Source organism: Lithobates pipiens, unplaced genomic scaffold (genome assembly GCF_037356315.1).
Source record: "Lithobates pipiens isolate NorthernLeopardFrog02 unplaced genomic scaffold, aLitPip1_a1.2 Scaffold_30, whole genome shotgun sequence".
Classification (NCBI taxonomy): Eukaryota; Metazoa; Chordata; class Amphibia; order Anura; family Ranidae; genus Lithobates; species Lithobates pipiens.
Window position 1 is genome coordinate 59,706,115 of NW_027507791.1, and position 24,724 is coordinate 59,730,838.

Sequence of the window (24,724 nt, forward strand, 5' to 3'; positions counted from 1 at the left end):
AGGGGTGTACTTACTTTTGTTGCCAGCTGTTTAGACATTAATGGATGCATGTTGAGTTATTTTGAGGTGACAGAAAATTTACACTGTCATACATGCTGTATACTCACTACTTTACATTGTAGCAAAGTGTCATTTCTTCAGTGTTGTCACATGCAAAGATATAATAAAATATTTACAAAAAGGTGAGGGGTGTACTCACTTTTGTGAGATACTGTATAAATATATATATATATATATATATATATATATATATATATATATATATATGAAAATAAGCGAAACGCATCAAAAATCACTTTAAAAACGAAAAACTTTTCTGGTGCGACAAGTCGCAGAAAAAAAAGTCCTCGCCCCTTTCCAAAAACACACGGGCTGCAAAACACATGGATGTGAACCTGTTTTATAGGAAAAAATTTCAAATGGACTGTAGTGTGTTTATGCAAACTGCTAATGCACTAAAAAATGTAAAGGGGTATGAATGTAGGGTAACTAGGAAGGTGCCACACCAGTAAAACTAGTGAAAGGATGTTTCCAGTTTCATGTTGAATGTATTTACCAAAGAAATTTAACCTATTTTAACATATTCTGTAGTGTATTGACACTACAAAAATTAAAGAAAACATTTACAAAAAAAAAAATAGCTTATATACGAATGGTGAAATTTTTAAAAAAAAGTATTAAAATGGATGTAATAATATCAGGACAGGAGGCAAACATATTTGTGGTCCTGAGATTTTTTATTAATCCTTTAAAAATCCCGAACTCTACCTTTTATTGCTTTTCTATCACTTTCACCACAATCCCGGCAGATCTTCTGCACAGAGACATTCTTCCGATCAACAGGATTGTGTACTATACACATAATCTCCATATCCCAGGACTCAGGCTGCAGTGATATTTGGATTGTGTCTCCAGTGTTATTATCCAGCATTGTAGAATAGCTCCCCTGTTTGTATTTCCAGATATAGGACAGAGCTGATGTGTTTGTTGAGGTGGAACAATGAAGAGTCACATTACACCATTTACCATCTTTCTTCATCTCTGCAATTCTTATGGTTGGAACAGGAACATAGTCTATAGGGAAGAATACAAACTTATGTCATGCATGTTTGTGTGTTCAGCCAAAAATAAAGAAATAAAGTAGTATGTTGTTTGAATCACTGAATAAACCCTGCAGCAAAAATGATGAGAAGAAATACATATCTAGTGTCTAATTTTCACTTTTTCTAAGAAATATATACCCAGTAGATATTTAAAGTCTATTTTTGAAATGGGCTTTAAATGTCAAGTAGCTGAGTTTGATGACTTTAAAGCCCAATTCCACCTGCTACTATCTTGCAAATGGCCCCCTAAAATAGCACGTAAATTATTTCTCTTTACATATTTATGAATGAATATTAACTTTTGCTCTGGAGTTCCCCTTAAATTTCATCAAAGTGCTCAGCTTGGGAATGGAATGCAGCAAAATAAATTAGATATTGATGGACTTAAATATTAATCAGCTTGGGCTAAACTTGACATACCAACTGGTAGAGAAAATCCCAAAATACCATAATTGTATATTTTGACAACTGGTAGAGCAGTTAATATTCAACCCTTGCCATCTAAATGTAGCACCCTCTACCTTAGGTAGGTGCTAGCATAGTTTTTTTTTTGTTTAAGCTGCCAGCGCAGGTAAATTTAAGCAGGTCTATGCTGTGAGCTAGGCCTGCTTGTTTTGATCTGGGGGCAGGGGAGTGGTTTAATATAGCAGTAGGTGACTGACATGTACTTAAGCTCTTGGGTGCCTCCTCTGTTTCCAGGGAGAATGTTCTGGAAAAGGGACAGGGCAGAGAGCTGGAGTGACATGGGGTACATGTGAGGAGTTCTGACCAACTAGGACTAACCCATGGCCAGCCTGCTGGGGGAGGAGTTGTAGGCTGGGTGAACTGGATGATGGGGTGTTAGACTGTGTCTGAGGGAATCCCCTTTCTGGGGGGTGGTGTACCTCAGGCGAGGAGCTCGGGAGCTGGGAGGGAGCCTCTCCTTACACGGTCATGGAGAGGTGTCTTGGAACAGAAGCTGGACAGTTGGTCCACACATCCAGAGTAAAGTCATTCAGGAAGGATCCAGGGCAGGCGTCTGTTAGGGGAAAGCACAGTGGAAAGCTCTGGAAGAGGCATGCCAGGGTAGCTGGATGTAGAGCCAGTGGGAGAGACTGTGGGAGTTTGTGTTAAGTCGCTGCAGCCATGAGGGCTTGCAAGTCGGACTAGCTGGGATCAGTAATCTATCTACATTTACCCATATACCCCCAGGTGCTGCCTGGTTTACTGCCCAAACAACTGGTTGCTAGACATGGCCCGTCTGGCGTCTAGCAACCAGTGACGTCATGATGAGAAGGAGAGCAGGGCCCCAGCATTCAGAGTGAGCCATAGGAGAAACTGCCCCTCTCGCCTTACCTCCGCCCCGTCTCTTCCCCCCGACTCTGGGTCTTGCCTGATGTCTGTCCCTGCTCTGGAAGAAAGGTAGGAGAAAGGCTCCCTGCCCCGAGGACGTTCATGGTCACTCTGCCCCCTCCCATACACTGCCCCCCCTCCAGTCATGCTGCTGTACAGTCCCCCATACTGCCCTCCACTACCCCCCTCCCATCATACTGCCCTCCACTACCCCCTATCATACTGCCTTCCACTATACCCCCTCCCATCATACTTCCCTCCACTACACCCCTCCCATCATACTGCCCTCAACTATCCCCCTCACATAATAGTGCCCTCCACTACCCCGTCCCATCATAATGCCCTCCAATACAAACCCCCCATCATACTGCCCTCCACTACCACCCCTTCCATCATACTGCCCTCCACTACCCCCTCACATCATACTGCCCTCCACTACCCCATCATACTGCCCTCCACTACACCCCCTCCCATCATATTGCCCTCCACTACCCCCCTCCCATCATACTGCCCTCCACTACCCCCTCATATTGTACTGCCCTCCACTATCCCCCTCACATCATACTGCCCTCCACTACCCCCTCACATCATACCGCCCTCCACTACCACCCCTCCCATCATACTGCCTTACACTATCTCCCCTCCCATCGTACTGCCCTTACTGCCTCCCCTTCCATTATACTGCCCTCCATTATACTGCTCACTGCCACTCCTCCCATCATACTGCTCTCCACTGCTACCCCCTCCCATCATACTGCCCTTGACCCAATCATACTGCCCTCTACTGCCACTCCTCCCATCATTCTGCCCTCCACCCAATCATACTGCCCTCCACTGCCACCCCTCCCATCATACTGCCCTCCACCCAATCATAATGCCCTTCACTGCCACCTCTACCATCATACTGCTGTCCACTGCCACCCCTTCCCATCAAAAATTGTAAAAAAATAAACACTATAAAAAATAAAATTGTAAAATATAATGGTAAAAATTGTAAAAAAATAAAATAACAAAAGTTAAAAACAACTGATCCTGTCCACTGCCCTACTGACCACGTCCCCTGCCCTGCTGACCATGCCCACTGCTGTACTGACTGACACCATTCACAGTCCACACTGGCACCACTGTTGGAACTACCAGCAAAGGTCTCTGTACATAACTCATTCCAGAACCCTGCACTCTGTACATAGCTCATCCCAGAACCCTGCACTCTGTACATAGCTCATCCCAGAACCCTGCACTCTGTACATAGCTCATTCAAGAACCCTGCACTCTGTACATAGCTCATCCCAGAACCTTGCACTCTGTACATAGTTAAATCCAGAACCCTGCACTCTGTATATAGCTCATTACAGAACCTTGAACTCTGTACATAGCTCATCCCAGAACCCTACACTCTGTACATAGCTCATTCCAGAACCCTGCACCCTGTACATAGCCCATTCCAGAACCCTGCACTCTGTAAATAGCTCCTCCCAGAGCCCTGCACTCTGTACATAGCTCATGCCAGAACCTGGCACTCTGTACACAGCTCATCCCAGAACCCTGCACTGTGTACTTATCTCATCCCAGAACCCGGCACTCTGTACATAGCGCATCCCAGAACCCTGCACTCTATACATAACTCATCCCAGAACCCTGCAATCTGTACATAGCTCATTCCAGAACCCTGCACTCTGTACGTAATGCACTCCAAACCCTACATGCTTTTATCCTTTTTTTAAATGATTGTGCTGGGGTTTGCATGTATCCATGAGACTCTTGCTTGTGTAACAATAATAAAAGTATATTTTCTAGGTACAAAGAAGCATGATTTTTGTTTAATGACACCCCTTAAGTGCCTCTCACTGTCAGAAGTTTAACCATAGCTCATCCCAGAACCCTGCACTCTGTACATAGCTCATTCCAGAATCCTGCACCCTGTACATAGCCTATTCCAGAACCCTGCACTCTGTACATAGCTGCTCCCAGAACCCTGCACTCTGTACATAGCTCATGCCAAAACCCGGCACTCTGTACATGGAGCATCCCAGAACCCTGCACTCTGTACATAACTCATCCCAGAACCCTGCAATCTGTACATAGCTCATTCCAGAACCCTGCACTCTGTACGTAATGCACTCCAAACCCTGCACGCTTTTATCCTTTTTTTAATGACTGTGCTGGGGTTTGCATGTATTCATGAGACTCTTGCTTGCGTAACAATAAAAAAAGTATATTTTATAGGTACAAAGAAGCCTGATTTTTGTTTAATGACACCCCTTAAGCGCCTCTCACTGTCAGAAGTTTGACTACATCCACATTTGCCACGGTGAGCTGTGCATGGTTACTTCCTTTCTCAAGTGTAGCTCATTCTGAAGTTCAAAAGTTGAGAAGTATGACTCAAATATTTTTATTCTACAGAGTACAATTTATCTTATGGGCATCCCATGTCCCTTTTTTCCCAACCAAGTTAAATCCCCTAATAAAAACAATAAAAACAAGCAAGAGACTGTTCATTGACTGAGAAGTGTGTCTATTGGAAGTTTGGCAGCAGGGTGAAATGTGTGGGTGCTGTAACACGTAGCAACCCTGCAGGGCAATTGCTACATAAAATGTGAAAATCCAAAAATTTGGAAATTCGAAAATTCGGATTTTAGAAAATTGGAAAATCCAAAATTTCGGAAATTCGAAAATTCGGATTTTCAAATTTCCGAAAAAAACCCCAAAAACGAATTAAACAAAAAGACATTTTTTGGCAGTGCGCATGTCTACTTGCCACCGTAGGCTTGTCATACTATTAACTGCGTTGACACATGTACTTGGCTGAAGTCCTAGATGGTAGCGCACCCTGGGATCCAGCAATAGGATGGATTCGCCCTAAAACTGACTATACACTAGTAGAATTTCCATGGAAAAATTCCCATTTTAAGAATGTTTGTTCAATTTTCTAATCATTAGTGGGGGTTTAATCAACGTTTATGTTCAACCACAGCAATGACAAAATATAAGCAGTATGGAAACTTTTTCTCTAACAACTGAATTTCCAACAGCGAGTGTGGTTTTCCTTCAGGAAAGTCCATTCACTCCAAAATCTTAATGGTAAAAGCAAATATTTTTAAAAGAGAGGCCTGAAGCAAAAAAAAAAAAAAAAAAAAATAGGCAAAGGGCAGGCATTACTAGGCCAGCAGGGTTGTACAGCAGTTATTAGGTTAATGGTAAAGTGGTCAGGGGTCAGTAAGGGGCTATAGGCATTGATTGGTGTAGGTAATGCTATGGAGGGGCAAAGACTATGGGGAGGTGGGGTTTTGAAGTCTGAGGGGCACTTCGATGCAGATGGATGACAAAGAAGCTTCCCATCCTCCCGCCCCTGTGGATGTTGAACGTGTTGGGTAGTTGTAGTGTTATGGCGGTTGGGGTCCTTGGAGGTGTCCAAATTTTGCTGTGTAAGACCAGAGTAAGGACGTGTTTATGGTATGGCATCCTATGGTTAATCTCAGTTAACAGTGGTTTAACGGGATTTGTGGAGATGGAGGTATCTGGGAGATTTTATATTGTCCTCGAGTCAGTGTTCTGCAGCTAAGGACCTTCAAGTGATTCCGCAGATACAAATTTTCAGTTGGTTTCGGTAGTGCCTCCAAGGATCGGTAACCTGGTTGTCACTATTGTTATTGTTCTATATTTCTGTTCTAAGGAATGTTGTTTATTGTTAATAAATGGCCGCTATGGCCCATTTTACACCAAAAGTGTGTGAGTCGTATCATTTTAGTGATGAGTGGAAAGCCTTAGTCAAGTATTTTCAAACAACATTTTGTCAAGTTATCAAATGTACTCATGAGAATTTTCCTACAATTCGTTCAAAAATGTACTAGTCAATGGCCATCTTAAAGGGGTTGTAAAGTTTTTTTTTTTTAAATAACAAACATGTTATACTTACCTCCACTGTGCAGCTTGTTTTGCACAGAGTGGCCCTTAACCTGGTCTTCTAGGGTCCCTCGGCGGCTGTCTCGGCTTCCCCCCCTTCCCCCAGTAAGTAGTTCTCACCTTCATGCGAGCTCCCTCGCATGGTGAGAAGCACTTACGGGCGCGCTCCCGTGATACAGCTGGTGACTATAGCCACTCACTGTATCACTCGGCCCCGCCCCGTCATTGGATGCGATTGACAGCAGAACGAGCCAATGGCTGCTCTGCTTTCAATCCATCCACTCTAGCCAATCAGCGGCCAAGCTGACCAGCAAGGAGGACGTCGGGGCGAGCACGGGACTTTCGAGGGGTCAGGTAAGTAAAACGGCGGGGCTTGGGGCAACGGCACTGTCAGATGTTTTTTCACCTTAATGCATAGAATGCATTAAGGTGAAAAAATGTTTACCTTTACAACCCCTTTAACCAATTTGAATGCCAATTACTTAGTCATGCAACACTGTACCCAAACTAAATTGTTATCATTTTTTTCATACAAATATAGCTTTCTTTTGGTGGTATTTAATCACCACTAGGTTTTTAATTTTTTGCGAAAAAAGAGTGAAAATTTTGAAAAAAAAAAACCTTTTTTTTTTTAGTTTCTATGATAACATTTTGCAAATAAGTAATTTTTGTTCATAAATTTGAGCCAAAGTTTATACTGTTACATTTCTTTGGTAAAAATAACCCAAATTAGTGGATATTATTTAGTCTCTGTGAAAGTTATAGAGTCTACAAGCTATGGTGCAAATCATTGAAAATTGATGACACCTGATGCACTGACGGCCTATCTCATTTGTTGAAGGAAAAGTAAAAATACCCCCCAAATGACCCCTTTTTGAAAAGTAGACAGTCAAAAGGTATTTAGCAAGGAGCATGGTGAGTTTTTTGAAGTTGTAATTTTTTCCCACAATTCTTGGGAAAGTTAAGAATGAATTATTTTCACAAAATTGTCACAATAACAAGTTATTTTTCACACACAGCATATGCATATTTCCAATTACACCCAAAAATACATTCTGCTACTCCTCCCAAGTACCACGTGTGTGACTTTTACACAGCCTGGCCACACAGAGAGGTCCAACATGCAGGGAGCACCATCAGGGGTTCTAGGAGCATAATTTACACCTCTAACAATCTATTACATTTGTGAAGGCCCTGGAACACCAGGACAGCGGAATTAACCACAAAATTACCCCATTTTGGAAATGAAACACCCCAACGTCTATTCTATGAGGTATAATGAGTCTTTTAAACGGTTCATGTTTTTTACACAAGTCTTCAGAAAATGTGGAAAGAAAATTAAAATCTTTTTTTTTTTTTACACAAAGTTGTCAATTTATATTTATAACACCTAGCATGTATATAGCAAAAATTACACCCCAAAACATATTCTGCTACTCGTTCTGTATATGGCGATACCACATGTGTGAGGCTTTTACACAGCCAGTCCACATAGAGAGGCCCAACATTGAAGTAGTACCTTCAGGCGTTCTAGGTGCATAAATTACACCTCTCATTTCATTCCAACCTATCACACTTTTGAAGGTCCTTGAGCACCAGGACAGTGGTGTTACCAAAAAAATTACCCCATTTTGGAAAGAAAACACCTCAATGTATATTCTATGAGGCATTGGCTGCAGATAGGTACTTGTTACTCTGTTGGGCTGGAGACAGGGTCTTGGGTACTCTGATGTGCTGGTGACAGGTGCTCGGGTACTCTGATGGGCTGGAGATGGATACTTGGGTACTCTGATGGCCTGGTGACAGGTACTCAGGTACTCTGATGGCCTGGTGACAGATTCTCGAGTACTCTGATGGCCTGGTGACAGGTACTCGGGTACTCTGATGGCCTGGTTACAGGTACTTGGGTACTCTGATGGGCTACAGATAGGTACTCGGGTACTCTGATGGCCTGGTGACAGGTACTCGGCTACTCTGATGACCTGGTGACAGGTACTCAAGTACTCTGATGGGCTACAGATAGGTACTAGGGTACTCTGATGGGCTGGGGACTGGTACTCGGGTACACTGATGGGTGTTGACAGGTACTTAGATGGGCAGTGACAGGTATTCAGATGGGCTGTGACAGGTTCTCAGGTACTTGGGTACTCAGATATAATGTGACAGGTACTCAGAGGGGGTGTGACAGGTACTCGGGTACTCAGATATACTGTGACAGGTACTCGGGTACTCAGATGGACTGTGACAGGTACTCGGGTACTCAGATGGGCTGTGACAGGTACTCAGGTACTAGGATAGGCTGTGATCGGTACTCGGGTACGCAGATGGGCTGTGACAGGTACTAAGGTACTCTGATGGATGGTGAAAGGTACTTTTATGGGTGATGACAAGTACTCAGGTACTCCGGTACTCTGATGGCTGGTAACAGGTCCTCTTTATTAGGGGGGGCAGTCAGCGTGGTTGGTGTGCACTGTAAGCGGTAACGAGATGTTACCACAATCTCCTTCTCACACATGATTAGTGTGTGAAGAGAAGCCGGTAACATCTCATTACCGCGGTTTGTTGACATTCTGTGAATGGCTGTGATTGGACACAGCTGGTCACTTGGTAAAGAGACAATCTCATTGGCTCTCTACTGCAATCGGGGCTGGGCTGTGTCAGGATGACAATCACCCCGATCACCGCTAGAGGCGTGCACAAACTTCCACTTATCTGTCTCTAGGAAGCACTGTCTCTAGGAAGTTTGGCCCCTCCTCCTTACTCCACTGCCAGACCAATTAGAAAGGGCAGAGTGCTTCGCACATGTGCAGTAGGGAACTGGCTGTGAAGTCGAAAGGCTTCACTGCCGGGTTCCCTTACCAGGAATGGAAGCGGCTACACCCGACATCTGATCCGAAGATCGGCTGGGGTCCTAACATCGCAGGCTCCCTGGGCTTGAATGAAACAAATTCATTCAAGCCTTTTCTTTAGTGTACTTGTGAATGATTTTGACGATGGATGCCTCATGTCATTATTCTGAATTTTATGATTAACCATTTATTGTCCTATGAGGCCCCACTTATTATGATCTTGCCAGGCACTGTATCTTCCTCACTTTATGTGTGTTTTGCTCATCGGCCAGTTATGTAGAGGAGTTTGTAATCCTCTCTATATATGTAAAAAATTTATATTCCTTTCCATTATATATTTTTCTGTATTGTTTGTTTTAAATGTTTATTGGCATATTATATGTGCTATTCACATTGTATTTGCATTGATACTTATATATTCGGTGTTCCAATGTATGTGGGCTGGTTTCTCATTGTGCCCATTGAGCTGCCCATTGAGCTGCAAATTGCTTTGGCCCCCCGGGTATTGTCCCCTGCGGCGATTGGTGGGTTCCCTGGTGGCCATAACGGCTCCTCCCTCAATCGGGGCCCATTTGGACCCTGTGACCAATGCGCACTTGCGCGTGTGATTCTCTGTCTGCACGCATACGCTTCGTCTGGGCTTCTCCCAGTGGTTTTGAGGTGTGTGTGCACGCGCATGCATGTCTGCTGTGTGTGCGCATGCGCACACCAGCATGCGCAAATTGTTTGCGCACATGCATGCGTGGCGTGTTCATGCGCAGGCGCTAATGCGGGACCCTGGACCCTATGATGCTATTGGGCGCCAAATTTGGAGCCATCTTTGCATCACAGGGTTGAAGGATATATATTTAGTGAGTAGGCTGCACCAATCACAAAGGCAGCTTGGGACCCGGAGAAGCCTTGTTGTTTTTTATCACAAGTAGGGATGAGCTTCGTGTTCGAGTCGAACATACGTTCGACTCGAACATACGTTCGACTCGAACATCAGCTGTTCGCCGTTCGGTGAATTCCGAACGTTATGGGCCGTTCGCGCCAAATTTGTGTGGCGCTCATGGCCCACAAGGCACTGCGATGGCGCAGTGCATTGCTGGCTCATGATTGGCCAAGCATGCACTGTGACCCCGCATGCTTGGCCAATCACATCGCTGGCAGCGAGGAGAGCCATGATTGGCCACAGGCAGGATGCCTGTGGCCAATCATAGCTCAGGCTGTGTAGTACACGCCCCACACTACATAAGGCCACCAGCGCGGCGGCCTTGTGTAGTGTGTTGGCGTCTGTAGCAGTTAGTGGGTGTTCTGTGTACCTTCAACACAGTATACACCGATCGTTATCGGCCGATTTTTCGTTCTTGCTCTTCTGTAGTGCGTGCTGTCTGCATGCTCTGAACCCAGTATACACCGCTATATCCACCTATATAGCTAACTATCTTACTTGTTTTAAATAGAGCTGTCAGTCAGTGTTAGGAGATTGTGCGTGCTGTCTGCGTGCTCTAAACGCAGTATGCACTGCTATATCCACCTATATAGCTAACTATCTTGCTCGTTTTAAATAGAGCTTTCAGTCAGTGTTAGGAGATTGTGCGTGCTGTCTGCGTGCTCTGAAAGCAGTATACACCGCTATATCCACCTATATAGCAAACTATCTTGCTCGTTTTAAATAGAGCTTGCAGTCAGCGGTAGGAGATTGTGCGTCCTGTCTGCTGCTCTGAATTACAAACAGATTCTACTTAACACAACAAACCTACACAGTCCCTGTCTTGTTTGCACCGCCTGTATACTGCTGTTCTGAGTATATAGGGCCTGGGAGCCACACGTATTTCCTTTTTTCAATATGGGTACAGGGTTCCCCTTAATATCCGTACAAGACCCAAAGGGGCTGGTAATTGACGGATAGGCTGGTAATGGGCAGGGAGGGCTACCCATGCCATTTTTCTCAATGATTTTCAACCATATTGCAGGAACCAGATATAACATTAAAACCGCAAGCAGTTTTAAATTACGTTATTTCCGTTAAATGTCATTTTGTGCAGGGACTGTTCTAAACACGGGAAACACGTGGCACTTCACAGGCATACTACAGACACCCCCAGGCACGATATTTAAAGGAATATTTCACTTTTTTTTCACTTTAATCATCATTAAAATCAGTGCTCCCACCAAAACGGCCGTTTTTAAAACTTTTTTTTGCATTGACCCATGTCCCCTGGGGCAGGAGCCAGGTCCCCAAACCCTTTTTAGGACAGTATCTTGCATATTAGCCATTAAAATTGGCACTTTTAATTTCGAACGTTCGAGTCCCATAGACTTCAATGGGGTTCTAACGTTCATATGAATTTGGGGTCCGTTCAAAAGTTCTGGTGCGAACCGAACCGGGGGGTGTTCGGCTCATCCCTAATCACAAGTAAGTTTATCTATATTGTCTATCAAGTGCTGTTTTTTTTTACCGCATTCCCCTAAAGAGGACTGCGATCTGGCTCATACCCTTTGAACATTTTTTCTAAGTTTGTTTGTCATTTTTTATTTATTTTTCCAGACATTGGATTTCATCTTCAAACATTGCAATAGTTCCTGTGGCTTAGAGCGTGTGCAACCAGCACTCCATTCATTTTTCCCTCTTGTCCTAATTCACACACATGCGTGTTGATTCAAACAGGCTTTCAGCTCCGGGTCCCTCATATTAATATTTATATTGTTCAGGTATACGCCAATCCTGTTCACACTATATTTCTATTTGTCTTTTACATTCTCTGTTATGTACTGTTTGTCCCTAATTTTTGTTTGCACGAGTTTGCACCCTTCTATCAATTTTGTTTTTATTTAATTTTTCATGCACAATTGGGCACTATTTCCCCTTTCATCCTAGTGCACACATGCTGGATTCTACATTCACTCATCTACATTTTTATTTTTTTTTGCCTCTCCTCCCTTTTTACTATCCCAATTGTCTTTTGTGAGCATCTTTGATTGTTTGCCTGACATCATACCATTATGCATTGCTTACCTCATTTAGACGCCAGCTGCCTGGTAACTCCCTTTATAGATTCTTGCCAATCGCCGCGGGAGGCTTTGCTGGGTGTGTCATATGCCATGCATGCACTGAGACATGGGTAAGCAGCCCTGTTTTCCCCATTTATTATGTAGTAAAAGTATTCACTATATATATATATATATATATATATATATATATATATATATATATATATGTATATATGTATATATATATATATATATATATATATATATATATATATATATATATATATATATATGTTAAATTACTATATATTACTGTACTTTCTGTTCACAGATGTATTTCCTGAAGAAGAGGTAAACTCACGAAACTAGTCGAAATACCATGTCATCTGTGTAGTTTTTTAGCTCCTATGTGTATACCTTTTATATTTTGTATGAATAAACATTGTTAATTTTAATTTAATTTGCTTTGTATTTTTCACATATATTTCCTTTACCTGTACCGAGATAGTCCACTTGCCTCTTTCCCTTGGTGAGTCTTGGGTGGGGTCCTGACTCCCAAACATTCTTTCACAGGCCATATATTAAAAGTCAGCAGCTACAGTATTCATTTTTCAATGGGGGGGAGGCTGAACCTCTTCTTTAAAGAAGGAACTGGTGGAGAGTCATTTTTTCAAGATAGATTGCAAAGCAACCACAAACTTAATACAAACATCAAAGAGCAAAGATGGTAAGTGCTGGGGTATACAGCACCATGGGCTTTTAACATTTCAGGGTTTAGTATCAATTTGCGTGGTCCAATGGTACCATTTTACTTTTGGTTCTTCCTCAGGTTCTAGCCTCCAGACATGATCCATTCTTGATGCTGCAAAGACAGTCCAGAGCCGCTCCTTTATGGTGCGGTTCCAGAATCCAGTCAGCTGGCCGATGTTTGGACTGTGTGGACATGTGATGTGACCTGCATAAATTCCCTTTCATCCGAAGACTGGTATACATGGGCTGAATATTGGTTGGTATCAGCTGGTTCAACAGAAACCGACCGACGTTTGGCCATTTTGTACAGCAAACTCTCCGTCAGAAGCCTGCCTAGCGTCTGGCTTCTGTTGAACTGGAATGCTGGAAAAGCAGCAGGTGATCGGCATCCGATCAGCGATGGCAGCCAATGGCTGTGAACACTGACTGGTGTGTTTTGGGGAGGGGGGGAGTGGTCCCCCAATAGCTCAATGGGGAAATTGCTGTACTAACATTGCATAGTTAATACAGCAAACTCCTCGCAAGCTTTTGAGGTTTTTTTCATTCAGCAAGCTGGGTTGAACAAAAAAATAAATAAATAACTGCCTGTGCGTACCACCCATGAGTTTTAAAAGGATGTCGTTAATTATAAACTGATATCTGGCAAATTCTGGTCTAATTCTTATCTAAAAGAACTGAGATATTCACGATCATAAAGTACCTTAACCAATTCCCACCCGGCCAATGTACATATACGTTCCTGAACGTCCATCAGAAGGAGGGGGATCAGGCGCGCGCGTGCCCGCGCAGTGCCGCGATCCCGATGCGCTCGTGTCACCCGGACACGGCGCATCTGGGATCGGCAGGAGGGCTCTGTGATTGGCCTTCCTGATCACATGATGGCCGTGTCCAATCACGGCCGTCATGTGATGTAAACAAACAGCCGGTTGCTAGGCAATCGTCTCTCCTCTCCTCACACGGAAGTCATCGCTGAGGAGAGGAGAGCAGATCGCTGCAGCCGGCTGGTTTTTACAGCTTTTTACTCACTGATCACTAGTCTAATATAAATCTACAGTGTAAACACACGTCACCACAATACACGTCACCACACATGTCCCCAAAACACACATGTCCCCAAATAATAAAAAGACATGTCCCCAAATAAAAAAACACATGTCCCCCATATATGTTCCACTAAAATCACATGTTCCAATGATCACCTGCACACATCTGTACATGATCATTTGTGTACATATGTCCGTGATCACACAAACCAATTATTATACACTTAAGGGATTTTTTTTTACCAAAAACATGTAGCAGAATACATTTTGGCTTAAATTTATGACAAAATTAGATTCTATTGGATTTCTTTTAAAATAGAAAAAAGAAAAATTTTTTTTTTCCAAATTTCCGCTTTTTTTGTGCTTATATCGCAAAAAATAAAAAACGGAGTTGTGAATAAATACCACCAAAATAAAGCTCTATTTGTGCGAACAAAATGATAAAAATTTCATTTGGGTACAGTGTAGCATGACCGCGCAATTGTCATTGAAAGTGCGAGAGCGATGAAAGCTGAAAATTGGGCTGGGAAGGAAGGGGGTGAAAGTGCCCTGTATTGCAGTGGTTAACAATGATCCTAGCCAATGATCACTGTCAGTAGACATCCTGAAACTATGTAACTCTTGGCTTAGCAATGTTATGAAAAAAATAGCTTATTAAATTCTACACTTTTATATTATTTGTGACCAAGCAGGAAATCAGCAAATTAAAACTGAAAATGCTGAGATAGCCTAGATACTTTGGTAAACATGGGGTTAAGTTAATGTATCCAATGCACAGATCACTACATACCATACACAGTGAGATTGTAGGTTTTCTCTTCTTTACTTTTGTCAGTAAAAATTATAATTCCAGCATACAGTCCACTGTCCTCCAATCTCAGCTCTCCAATCCTCAGTGATCTTCCATTATCCAGGATCTCCAGCCTTCCTTCAAATTTATCCGGAATTACAGTAAACTGATTGTTTATATAAGATGCCATTATGTAGGATTGGAAGGTCCAGTAGACACGTTGTACAGAATGTGATGAATCCACAGATGGTGACAGGAGGATGGACTCGTTTATAAGGCCATTCACTCTGATAGGGACAACTTCTCCTGTAAAGACAAAAAGATTATAGGTTTAAAGGTAACAATATCACCCTACTACTAATAGTAACTGGAAATTTTAAATTAAGAATCCAACCATAACTCTTACATGTAAGAACCTTTATAAGGTTTATATTGCTGCCTGTGACCCTTTTTGGGATTTCCCTGCACTTCCTGTCCTTGAAACAAAACAATAAGTAAGAAAAAATCTTCTCAATGTGCGAATAAATTCCAAGTGTCCCCATTGGTAGATTCCCCCAGCTTTTTCTGTGACAACTGTAAAATATTGTATTTACCATTACTTTCTAGTCTGGTGACCACTAATAATGGAAGTGAGGCATAGTTGCCAACATTGTAAAAAAAAAAATTCGAGGCCACTTTTTTGGCAGTAGGCGGAGTCGTGGTACAATTAGGGGGCAGGGCATGCATTTATAGGTGTGACATAGGAAAAGGTAAAAATGCAGCGCGCGCAGCGAGCTGCGGCGAAATATGGGCATGGTTTACGTAAAATAGTAGGTGTGGCTTACATGAGGCGTGGCACAAAGGGGTGTGGTTAGAGTCTGACATGGATGCGGGATGGAGAGGGAAAGGAGGCGGATGGAGATGGAAAGGAGGGGGGGAGAGGGAAAGGAGGGACAGCAGCCCCCCGATCCTACACCACAATAGCAATATGTGTTTTCCAGAGTTTGACAATCAGCAGATAAAGATACTCCAAATACCTGGTGTTGGCGCTTCAATAATCCCGGCGCCATGATTGTTATGGTGTCAGGATGATTGAAGTGCATTATTTCTATTATTACATTGTAATATGAAATGAAATCATTCAACTCACCATAATACGGAATCAGTGGGAGCCATGAGCGCATCACTAGCCATTTTGCCTGCCACCAGATGCCATCAGGTGTCCCAAGCGGAGTCTGTCCTTACATCAGGTGCCCCATCAGAGGTACCTTCCTCACATCTGTGTCCATCAGCGGAGCCCCTCCTTACATCTGGTGCCCCTTTGACATCCACAGACCGCCCCCCCCACATCCACAGACCACCCCCCCACATCCTGCACAGACCTGCCCCCACATACTCCACAGACCGGCCCCCACATCTCCAGACTGGCCCCCGACATACCACTGGCCCCCAACATCCACAGACTGGCCCCCAACATCCACAGACTGGCCCCCCACATCCACAGACTGGCATCCACAGACTGGCCCCCGACATCCACAGACTGGCCCCCGATATCCACAGACTGGCCCCCTACATCCACAGACTGGCCTCCTACATGCACAGACTGGCCCCCGCACATCCACAGACTGGCCCCCGACATCCACAGACTGGCCCCCGACATCCACAGACTGGCCCCCACATCCACAGACTGGCCCCCACATCCACAGACTGGCACCTACATTGACCGACTGGCCCCCGACATCCACAGACTGGCCCCGACATACCACTGGCCCCGACATCCACAGACTGGCCCCCACATCCACAGACTGTCCCCCGACATCCACAGACTGGCCCTCGACATCCACAGACTGGCCCCCGACATCCACAGACTAGCCCCTGACATCCACGCAGACTGGCCTCCGACATCCACAGACTAGCCCCTGACATCCACGCAGACTGGCCCTGACATACCACTGGCCCCCGACATCCACATAACATGACTGGCCCCCGACATCTAACTGGCCCCTGCCCTGACATCCACAGTGACAAACTGGCCCCCGACATGCCGCCGTTGCCACGCGGAGACATTTAACTGTGGCACGAGAGGCAGAACGGGGATGTGTGAGCGTAAACAGAGAGAGATCATGAGTTCCCATAAGCTGGGAACCACAATCTCTCATCTCCTATAGTCAGTCCCATCCTCCACAGTTAGAACACACACCTAGGGAACACAGTTAACCCCTTGATCACCCCCTAGTGTTAACCCCTTCCCTGCCAGTGACATTTATACAGTAATCAGTGCATTTTTATAACAATGATCGCTGTATAATTTGTCAATTGACCCAAAAACATGTCAGATGTGTCTGCCATAATGTCGCAGTCTTGAAAAAAAAAAATCGCAGATCGGTGCCATTACTAGTAAAAAAATTATAATAATAATAAAAATTCTATAAATCTATCCCCTATTTAGTAGATGCTATAACTTTTGCAATATATGCTTTTTGTGATTTTTATTACCAATAATATGTAGAAGATTACATATCAGCCTAAACTGAAGAAAAAATTAGCTTTTTTCCAAAAAAAAATGGGGCTATTTATTACAGCAAAATTGTCGCTTTTTTTTGTTATAGTGCAAAAAATAAAAACCGCAGAGATGATCAAATACAACCAAAAGAAAGCTCTATTTGTGGGGAAAAAAACTATTTTGTTTGGGTACAGCGCCACACGCCTGTGTCATTTTCAGTTAAAGCGACGCAGTGCCGAATCCCAAAAAATGGCCTGGTCATTGAGCAGCCAATTCTTCCAAGACTGAAGTGGTTAAAACATTTAAAAATGATTTAGTCTTGGTTCACACATATAGGGATCTTGCAACAGGGGTAAATCCTGTACCTGCAGACACTCGCAGGCAAAATGCACTGCTTAACAGATGTGCCAGGGTGCCATTTATTCTTAATGGCATCCCTAGGCATCTGAAAACATTTTTCAGGTACTTGAAACCATGTAGTTCTGTGCAGATGGCCTGTGGGTGCATTTTAGAAAAAGGGTTGGGGAAATGTTTCCTGTTTCCCGCAGGTACAATAACCCATTCAAATTAATGTGCTGCTGTTTCCACGCAAACGCAAATACTGTATGTAAATCTAGCCTTAGGTAGCTAAATTAGTTGCAGGATTGTCACGTTAATGCATACTGACTCCACTGAATTCGGCCTGGGCATCAAGGCTTCTGGGCGTGTAAGAGTACGTAGTCATTGGAATGGGAGTAAACTCCCATGGTTGATTTTTACCTATAGGTAAGCCTATAAAAATCCTTACCTATAGGTACGGTAAATATTTCCTAAACATGCACCATTTGGGAGATATTCACGTTTGAAGCCGCTGGTGATGTCACCAGTGTATGCACTTTGGAGAAATGGCATACCAGTACCGTTCCTTCAGAGCCCTTTGCCATGAACAGCGACTCCTACATGCATGCCCGGGAGTGACATCATCGAGGCTCGTCCATTCAGAGGACCGGAGCCTGCAAACCCAGAAGGAAGAGCGGATGTAGATGGAAACCTTGGCAGCACTGATAGCTGGAGGGCTTCGTTTTTAAAATAGAAGTATGTGTTTTTTGCAGATTTATAGTGCCTCTAACACTGAGAACCAAGCAATCTAACACCGCTGATTGCTCAGTTCTCACAGCTTCCCAAGCAGAGAGTTAGTCACTGCTCTATGCTCTGCCCCCTCCTGGCTTGCTGGAGCGCTGCGCTGTGGAGAAGGCAGGAGCAGTCGGCTCAGGCTCTCAGCAACTCGCTGAGAGGACGAGCCGGGTGCCAGTCCAGGCCTGTTGGCAGATCCCGACTCCAGTGTTGTAATCTTGCCCCAGCCTGGACCAGTTCTGTAATGTAATGTAAATAGACAGCAGACTTCAGCCCACTGTCTGCTGAAAACGGGTCATAGGAGTGCAAAACAAACAAGCTTTGGCTGTACTTCTCCTTTAAAGTAAGTTTCACATAATGTGCCAGTTTACTACCGCTTTAACACATAATGAAACAGAGAAATATTTAGTATATGAAAATAATAATAATAATCATAATTGTTCTGTCAATATGAGAAAAATCATATGGCTTATTTCTATGATGTGTAAATTATATGAACAGGAAAAGCTGCATGTAAACAAGTTGGTATTGTATGTTTGAAAAATGCAGGGGCAGATATTATGTGTAGTGTTACTATGAATAAAAAAAAAAAAAAGAGGAAATAAAACCAAATATAACAGAATCAGCAAAATATCTGCTCTCCCTACTAATCCCTAGAGCCCAACAAATGTAACATTGTTGGGAATGTTACTGTAGGGCTCCATGCACACTGGCATTAAAGAGGAAGTAAACCCTGATGGGTTTACTTCCTCTTTCATTCCCTGCAAAGGCAAAGCATAATGGACTACTATGCATCGCATAGTAGTCCATTATGTGTCACTTACCTGACACAAGAGCCAGCGAAGTCACCGCTATCCCCTGTAGTCCGGCGCATCCATCTTCTCGGTGGGGTCTCGCAGCTCCGCCGCTGTCATTCGGCAAAGCCGCAATGATGTCACTCCCGCACATGCACATGGGAGCCGTCATGCGCAGCATCTCCGTCATTGAAGATGCCGCGCTCAGTGCGCCTGCGCCGTAGACAGCGGTGCCTGTCTTCAGGCAAATATCTCCTAAACCGTATAGGTTTAGGAGATATTTCTTGGACCTACAGGTAAGCCTTAATCTAGGCTTACCTGTAGGTCAAAGTGTGTTGTAAGGGTTTACAACCACTTTAAAATTGATACTTTTACAGGAGTTGTGTGTTTTACCTGTAGAAGCATCTCAATGCTATCCTATGTGTCCATGCCCATTAGGTTACGATTTACAGGCATATTTTATATTATATTCAGCATTTAAAGGGAGGGAGAAAAAAACCTTCTGGTTTGCGTTTTTGATTGGTGTTTTCTGGCAGGAAAAATGCTAAACGCTCCTAAGCTGTCCTAAACTCCTGTACAAAAGCGCTCTATATGAGTGTTTTTTTTTGCCAATGGAACTGGGATTTCTTTTAAGCACAATGTGCATGGCGCCTTAGCTTGTAGCTTGTAACAAACTCAGCATGCTGCAAATGTATGTGGTACAGTAGAGTTCAGACTGGAAGAGAGAAAAACAGCACAACGTGCCAGTCACTACAGAGTCTATGAGCTAGTTGGAGGAACAAATACATTAGGCGGGAGGAGAAGATATTTAAACCAGTCGGATGAATTGAATGACTGCAGCATTGAAAAAGAGGTACTTATAGATACGAGCCGCTGGAATGATAATTATGGATGCCCTGCTTTTACAGGCTTTGCTCCTTCTATGCAGTTACATAGTAGGTGGGGTTGAAAAAAGACACAAGTCCATCAAGTCCAACCTATGTGTGTGATTATATGTCAGTATTGCTTTGTATACCCCTGTATGTTGTGGTCGTTCAGTTGCTTATCTAATAGTTTTTTGAAACTATCGATGCTCCCCGCTGAGAACACCGCCTGTGGAAGGGAGTTCCACATCCTCTTACAGTAAAGACCCTCTATATTGTTTAAGGTTAAACCTTTTTTCTTCTAATTTTAATGATTGGTTACATGTCTTGTTAAACTCCTTCCGCGAAAATGTTTTATCCCTATTGTGGGGTCACCAGTATGGTATATGTGAGTCAGTGTACATTTAGATCCCAAAACCTAGGTCAGCTCCCCACCTGTTCTGCCTCCAGCAGGATGTCCATTGAGTTTTTTTGCCTGCAATATCAGATTTGACCACAAGTTGGAGCCTGTGGCGAATTTGCTGTTTTGCAGAAACTAGAAATTGTCCAGCTTTAACAAAAGTTCCCATTATCCTTCAGTCTAAGAAGAGGAAACAGGTGCATTCTGGGACTTAGAGATCTTAGAGACTGAAAGAAGGAACCAGCTATCAGAGCACAGGTTGGGCTAAAACCTGCCGTTTGAATACCATAAAGCAGCATGTTGAGAATTACTTATCGCCATCTACAACTTAGCTTATTCATGGTATTATTTTCTGCATATTTCATATACTGAGTACATGTATCTTTATTTGTTTTTTTTTTATTAATAGTTTATTAATAATAAACAAAAACCTGTTTTGTGACTAAAGCTTTAAAATGACATCCAGTCTGTCTTATTGCAAAATAGGAGGGTTTAGTTGCATGTGCAGTTACACACAGGGAAACGTGTAGCGAGGACAGAACACCACCCACAGCCTGGTCATTGGACAAAATGAACCAACACACCAATAAGTGATCAGCTCTGCTTTCCCCTCCTGTCTGCCTGCTCCCTGTAAGCACATGTGCATGTATCATATCCTGATTGGCAGATAGTATTGCTGCTCTATGTCCCAGTTTGAGTGCTGCTGTGCACAGGATGATGGGAGATTGATATCAAGACAGATTCAGTTATTTACAATACAATTAAAGTATATCTATACCCAAGAACCAACATGTAACATGTTTGTACAATTCACCTCCGTAACATCTCTAAAATTTGCCCCTTTTTAACAAATGAAACCACCAAGCTCCTCATTCACTCCCTTGTTATCTCTCGCCTTGACTATTGCAACTCCCTTCTCATTGGCCTGCCTCTCCATAGGCTATCCCCTCTTCAGTCTATCTTGAATGCTGCTGCCAGACTTATACACCTTACCAACAACTCATGCCGCGTACACACGATTGGAATTCCGGCCAGAAAAAGACAGATGAGAGCTTTTCACCGGAAAATGCGACCGTGTTTATGCTCCATTGGAATTTAGCTGATTGAATTTCCGCCAGCCAAAAATTGATAGCATGCTCTCAATTTTCCAGACGGAAAAACTTTCTATCGGTAAATCCGATCGTGTGTATGCAATTCCGACATTCAAAAATCACGCATTCTCAGATTCAACTACGAGACAGAAGCTATTGGCTACTGGCTATTGAACTTCCTTTTTCTAGTCACGTCGTACGTGTTGTACGTCACCGCGTTATAAATGATCGGAATTTGATGTGACCGTGTGTAGGCAAGACAGCTTGAGCGGAATTCCGTCGGAAAAACCATCAGAGCTTCTTCCGACGAGAATTCCAGTCGTGTGTACGGGGAATTAGTGTCTGCCAACCCTCTCCTCCAATCCCTGCACTGGCTCCTAATCACCCAGCAAATTAAATTCAAAATACTAACCACAACATACAAAGCCATTCACATCACCAATCTTCTCTCCAAATATCACCCAAATCGTCCCCTCCACTCTTCTCAAGACCTCCTACTCTCAAGCTCTCTTGTCTCCTCCTCCCATGCTTGTCTCCAGGATTTCTCCAGAGCCTCTTCCATCCTCTGGAACTCGCTACCTCAACCTGTCCGGCTATCCCCTACCCTTGCTACCTTCAAGTGTTCCCTGAAAACGAATCTTTTCAGAAAAACGCCCTTCAGGTCTCCAACTAATCTTTTACCACTTCCATCAGCTCATTCCCCACACTTACAATCTTTTGTACCACCTGCCCCACGCTATTAGATTGTGAGCTCTTCTGAGCTGGGCCCTCTTAAAGAGGAAGTAAACCCTGATGGGTTTACTTCCTCTTTGTCTCCCTGCAAAGGTAAAGCATAATGGGCTACTATGCATCGCATACTACCCCATTATGTGTCACTTACCTGACACAGGAGCCAGCGATGTCACCGCTGTCCCCTGTACCACGAAGCATCCATCTTCTTCCGGGTATCGCTGCTCCGGCCACTCACAGCACCGTAGCAGCGATGACGTCACTCCAGCGCATGCTCACGAGAGCCACCACTAACGGTATATCACCGTTAGGAGCGGCCTGCTCAGTGCTCCTGCACGCCACTGTCTACAGCAGCAGTGCCTGCCTTTTTGCAAATATCTCCTAAACCGTGTAGGTTTAGGAGATATTTCATGGACCTACAGGTAAGACTTAATCTAGGTTTACCTGTAGGTCAAAGTGGTCTGTAAGAGTTTACAACCACTTTAATCCTTTTTCCTTTTTCATATTTTATTGTATTATAACTGTATTGTCTCCCTTTTATATTGTAAAGCGCTGCGTAAACTGTTGGTGCTATATACATCCTGTATAATAATAATAATGTAATATATTGCAGCTTAGTGGTTCTTCACCTGAAAAAGAAAACTAATACAGCCACCACATCCAAGTACATCTTCAGGAAGTACAATATAACACTTATTGATTCTGCAAGAAATCTTGTGCCCTTATAACTCTCAGTGCACTGATCTGATATATCAAGCAACATTATCAGCTTTTCCGGCTACCTTCTGTGAATTACAAAGCAGGGGGAGGTGTTTGCAGCTGAAATCAGAAAAACAGCCTATGGTGACAACACTGCTCCTCCAAAGAAACAGTATAGTGAGTGTTGTCACCCTAGGATAGGAAGTGTGTAACTAGTGGGATCATGGGAATAAATGCCTGAAAAAGGGAGATGAATTGGCAAGTTGAAATACATTTTGTTAACTTTTGGGTTTAGATACACTTTAACTTGAAAAACTCTAAATGTATTTTAATTGCTGCAGAAAGTTTGGCTTTGAACCTATTCTATAATCACATGTTATTTCCAAAATGAATTATGAAATAATACAGAGCGCTTTATACAGTGTACTGACCTGTAACAAATAGAGAAGGAAATATTGAAAGGACCAAGAAGCATTCAGGTAGATGTTTCATCATTGTCTGTAGAATGGAGTGTGATACTGAAGGACAGCAAGCAAGAGAAGCAAAATAAGTGACCGCTAAATTTACAGTTGTGTTTGTAAACCACAGTCTCTTGCACAGATGTACCGTAATCACCTTAAAAGAAGTGTGAAACCACAATTACTGATACCCTACAAGGAGAGGAATGGACACATCTCAAACAGATCTGTTAATCAGTAATCAACAAAATTAGGTCTTTAATTCTTCAGATTTCAACTATTTTCATATGTTCTGAAGATGTCAGCTGTAATAAAAGTTTGACTGGAGATGAACTTATAAAGCAAAAGTGTATGAAGAATAAAAACTGCTCACGTATTTAAACACCAATTATCTACTCATTAAACATAATCGTAAATACATTTTTAAAAATGATTTTACTGCTGAAAACCAGACAGAATTTTGCTACATTACACAGAGAGTGATAAATAATGTAGCGCTAAAGCAGAAATAGGGAACCTATGGCTCTCGAGCCAGATGTGGCTCTTTTGATGGCTGCATCTGGCTCTCACCCCTTGAGCCCATAGGAAAGGCCGCAGCTTTGGCCTAGCTCTGGAGCTGCGGCCATCTTGGTACACCCGGCATCATCACCCACCTCAACTGCTCGTGGATCTTCCTGCCTGTGTAGTGGTAAGCAAGTAGACAATCGTAGGGGAGATGTGGATATTACAGTGGGGGAGATGACGTGGATATTACAGTTATAATTGAAATTAGTCGATTAAAAAAAATGTTTTAAACATATTGTATGGCTCTAGTGGAATTACATTTTAAAATATGTGGCATTTATGGCTCTCTCAGCCAAAAAGGTTCCCTACCCCTGCGCTAAAGAATAAACACATATGTCTATATGCACATAAATGATAGGTAAATCAATCATGCAAAAATAAAACGCAAAATGGAAATGTGAAAAAGTCCAATGGGTGTGAAGGTCCTAAAAAGGACCCGAGTAAGTCCTCCACCAAATAGTGGCTAATCAGGGATTGAGTACACTGGCACAGTCTGGCATAGAGAGCATCAGAGATGGTACATCTTCAACCGAAAAAGTGAGGTATATCTACTGTTACCGGAACAGGTGGACTCGAAGGTCAGCGATAACGAGTTATTAAGGTAAGGGTGCTGGGATCGTCAAGTCGACAGAACTCCGAGGGACGCAGGACCTCTGGACACGACTCCAAGGGGTGTGCAGGTAACCGCCCAACTGGACCTCGGATGTGGGAGACACCAGGACTATGATTCAAGCGTGGAAGGCCAGACTGGACCGCAAAGGAACTCAGGTCAAAAGGTATGAAAA

At 43.4% G+C, this 24,724-nt stretch overlaps 1 protein-coding gene across 1 annotated transcript; it reads right to left on the bottom strand.

Moving 5' to 3' along the window:
* Nucleotides 1-733: 733 nt before the first annotated feature.
* On the bottom strand, nucleotides 734-23,435 carry LOC143942084 (SLAM family member 9-like). The gene is made up of 3 exons (XM_077463387.1): nucleotides 23,349-23,435; nucleotides 14,747-15,052; nucleotides 734-1,074 (listed from the first exon to the last, which is right to left on the bottom strand). The coding sequence occupies exons 1-3, from the start codon at nucleotides 23,410-23,412 to the stop codon at nucleotides 749-751; spliced, it is 696 nt and encodes a 231-aa protein (XP_077319513.1). The 5' UTR covers nucleotides 23,413-23,435; the 3' UTR covers nucleotides 734-748.
* Nucleotides 23,436-24,724: the final 1,289 nt, after the last annotated feature.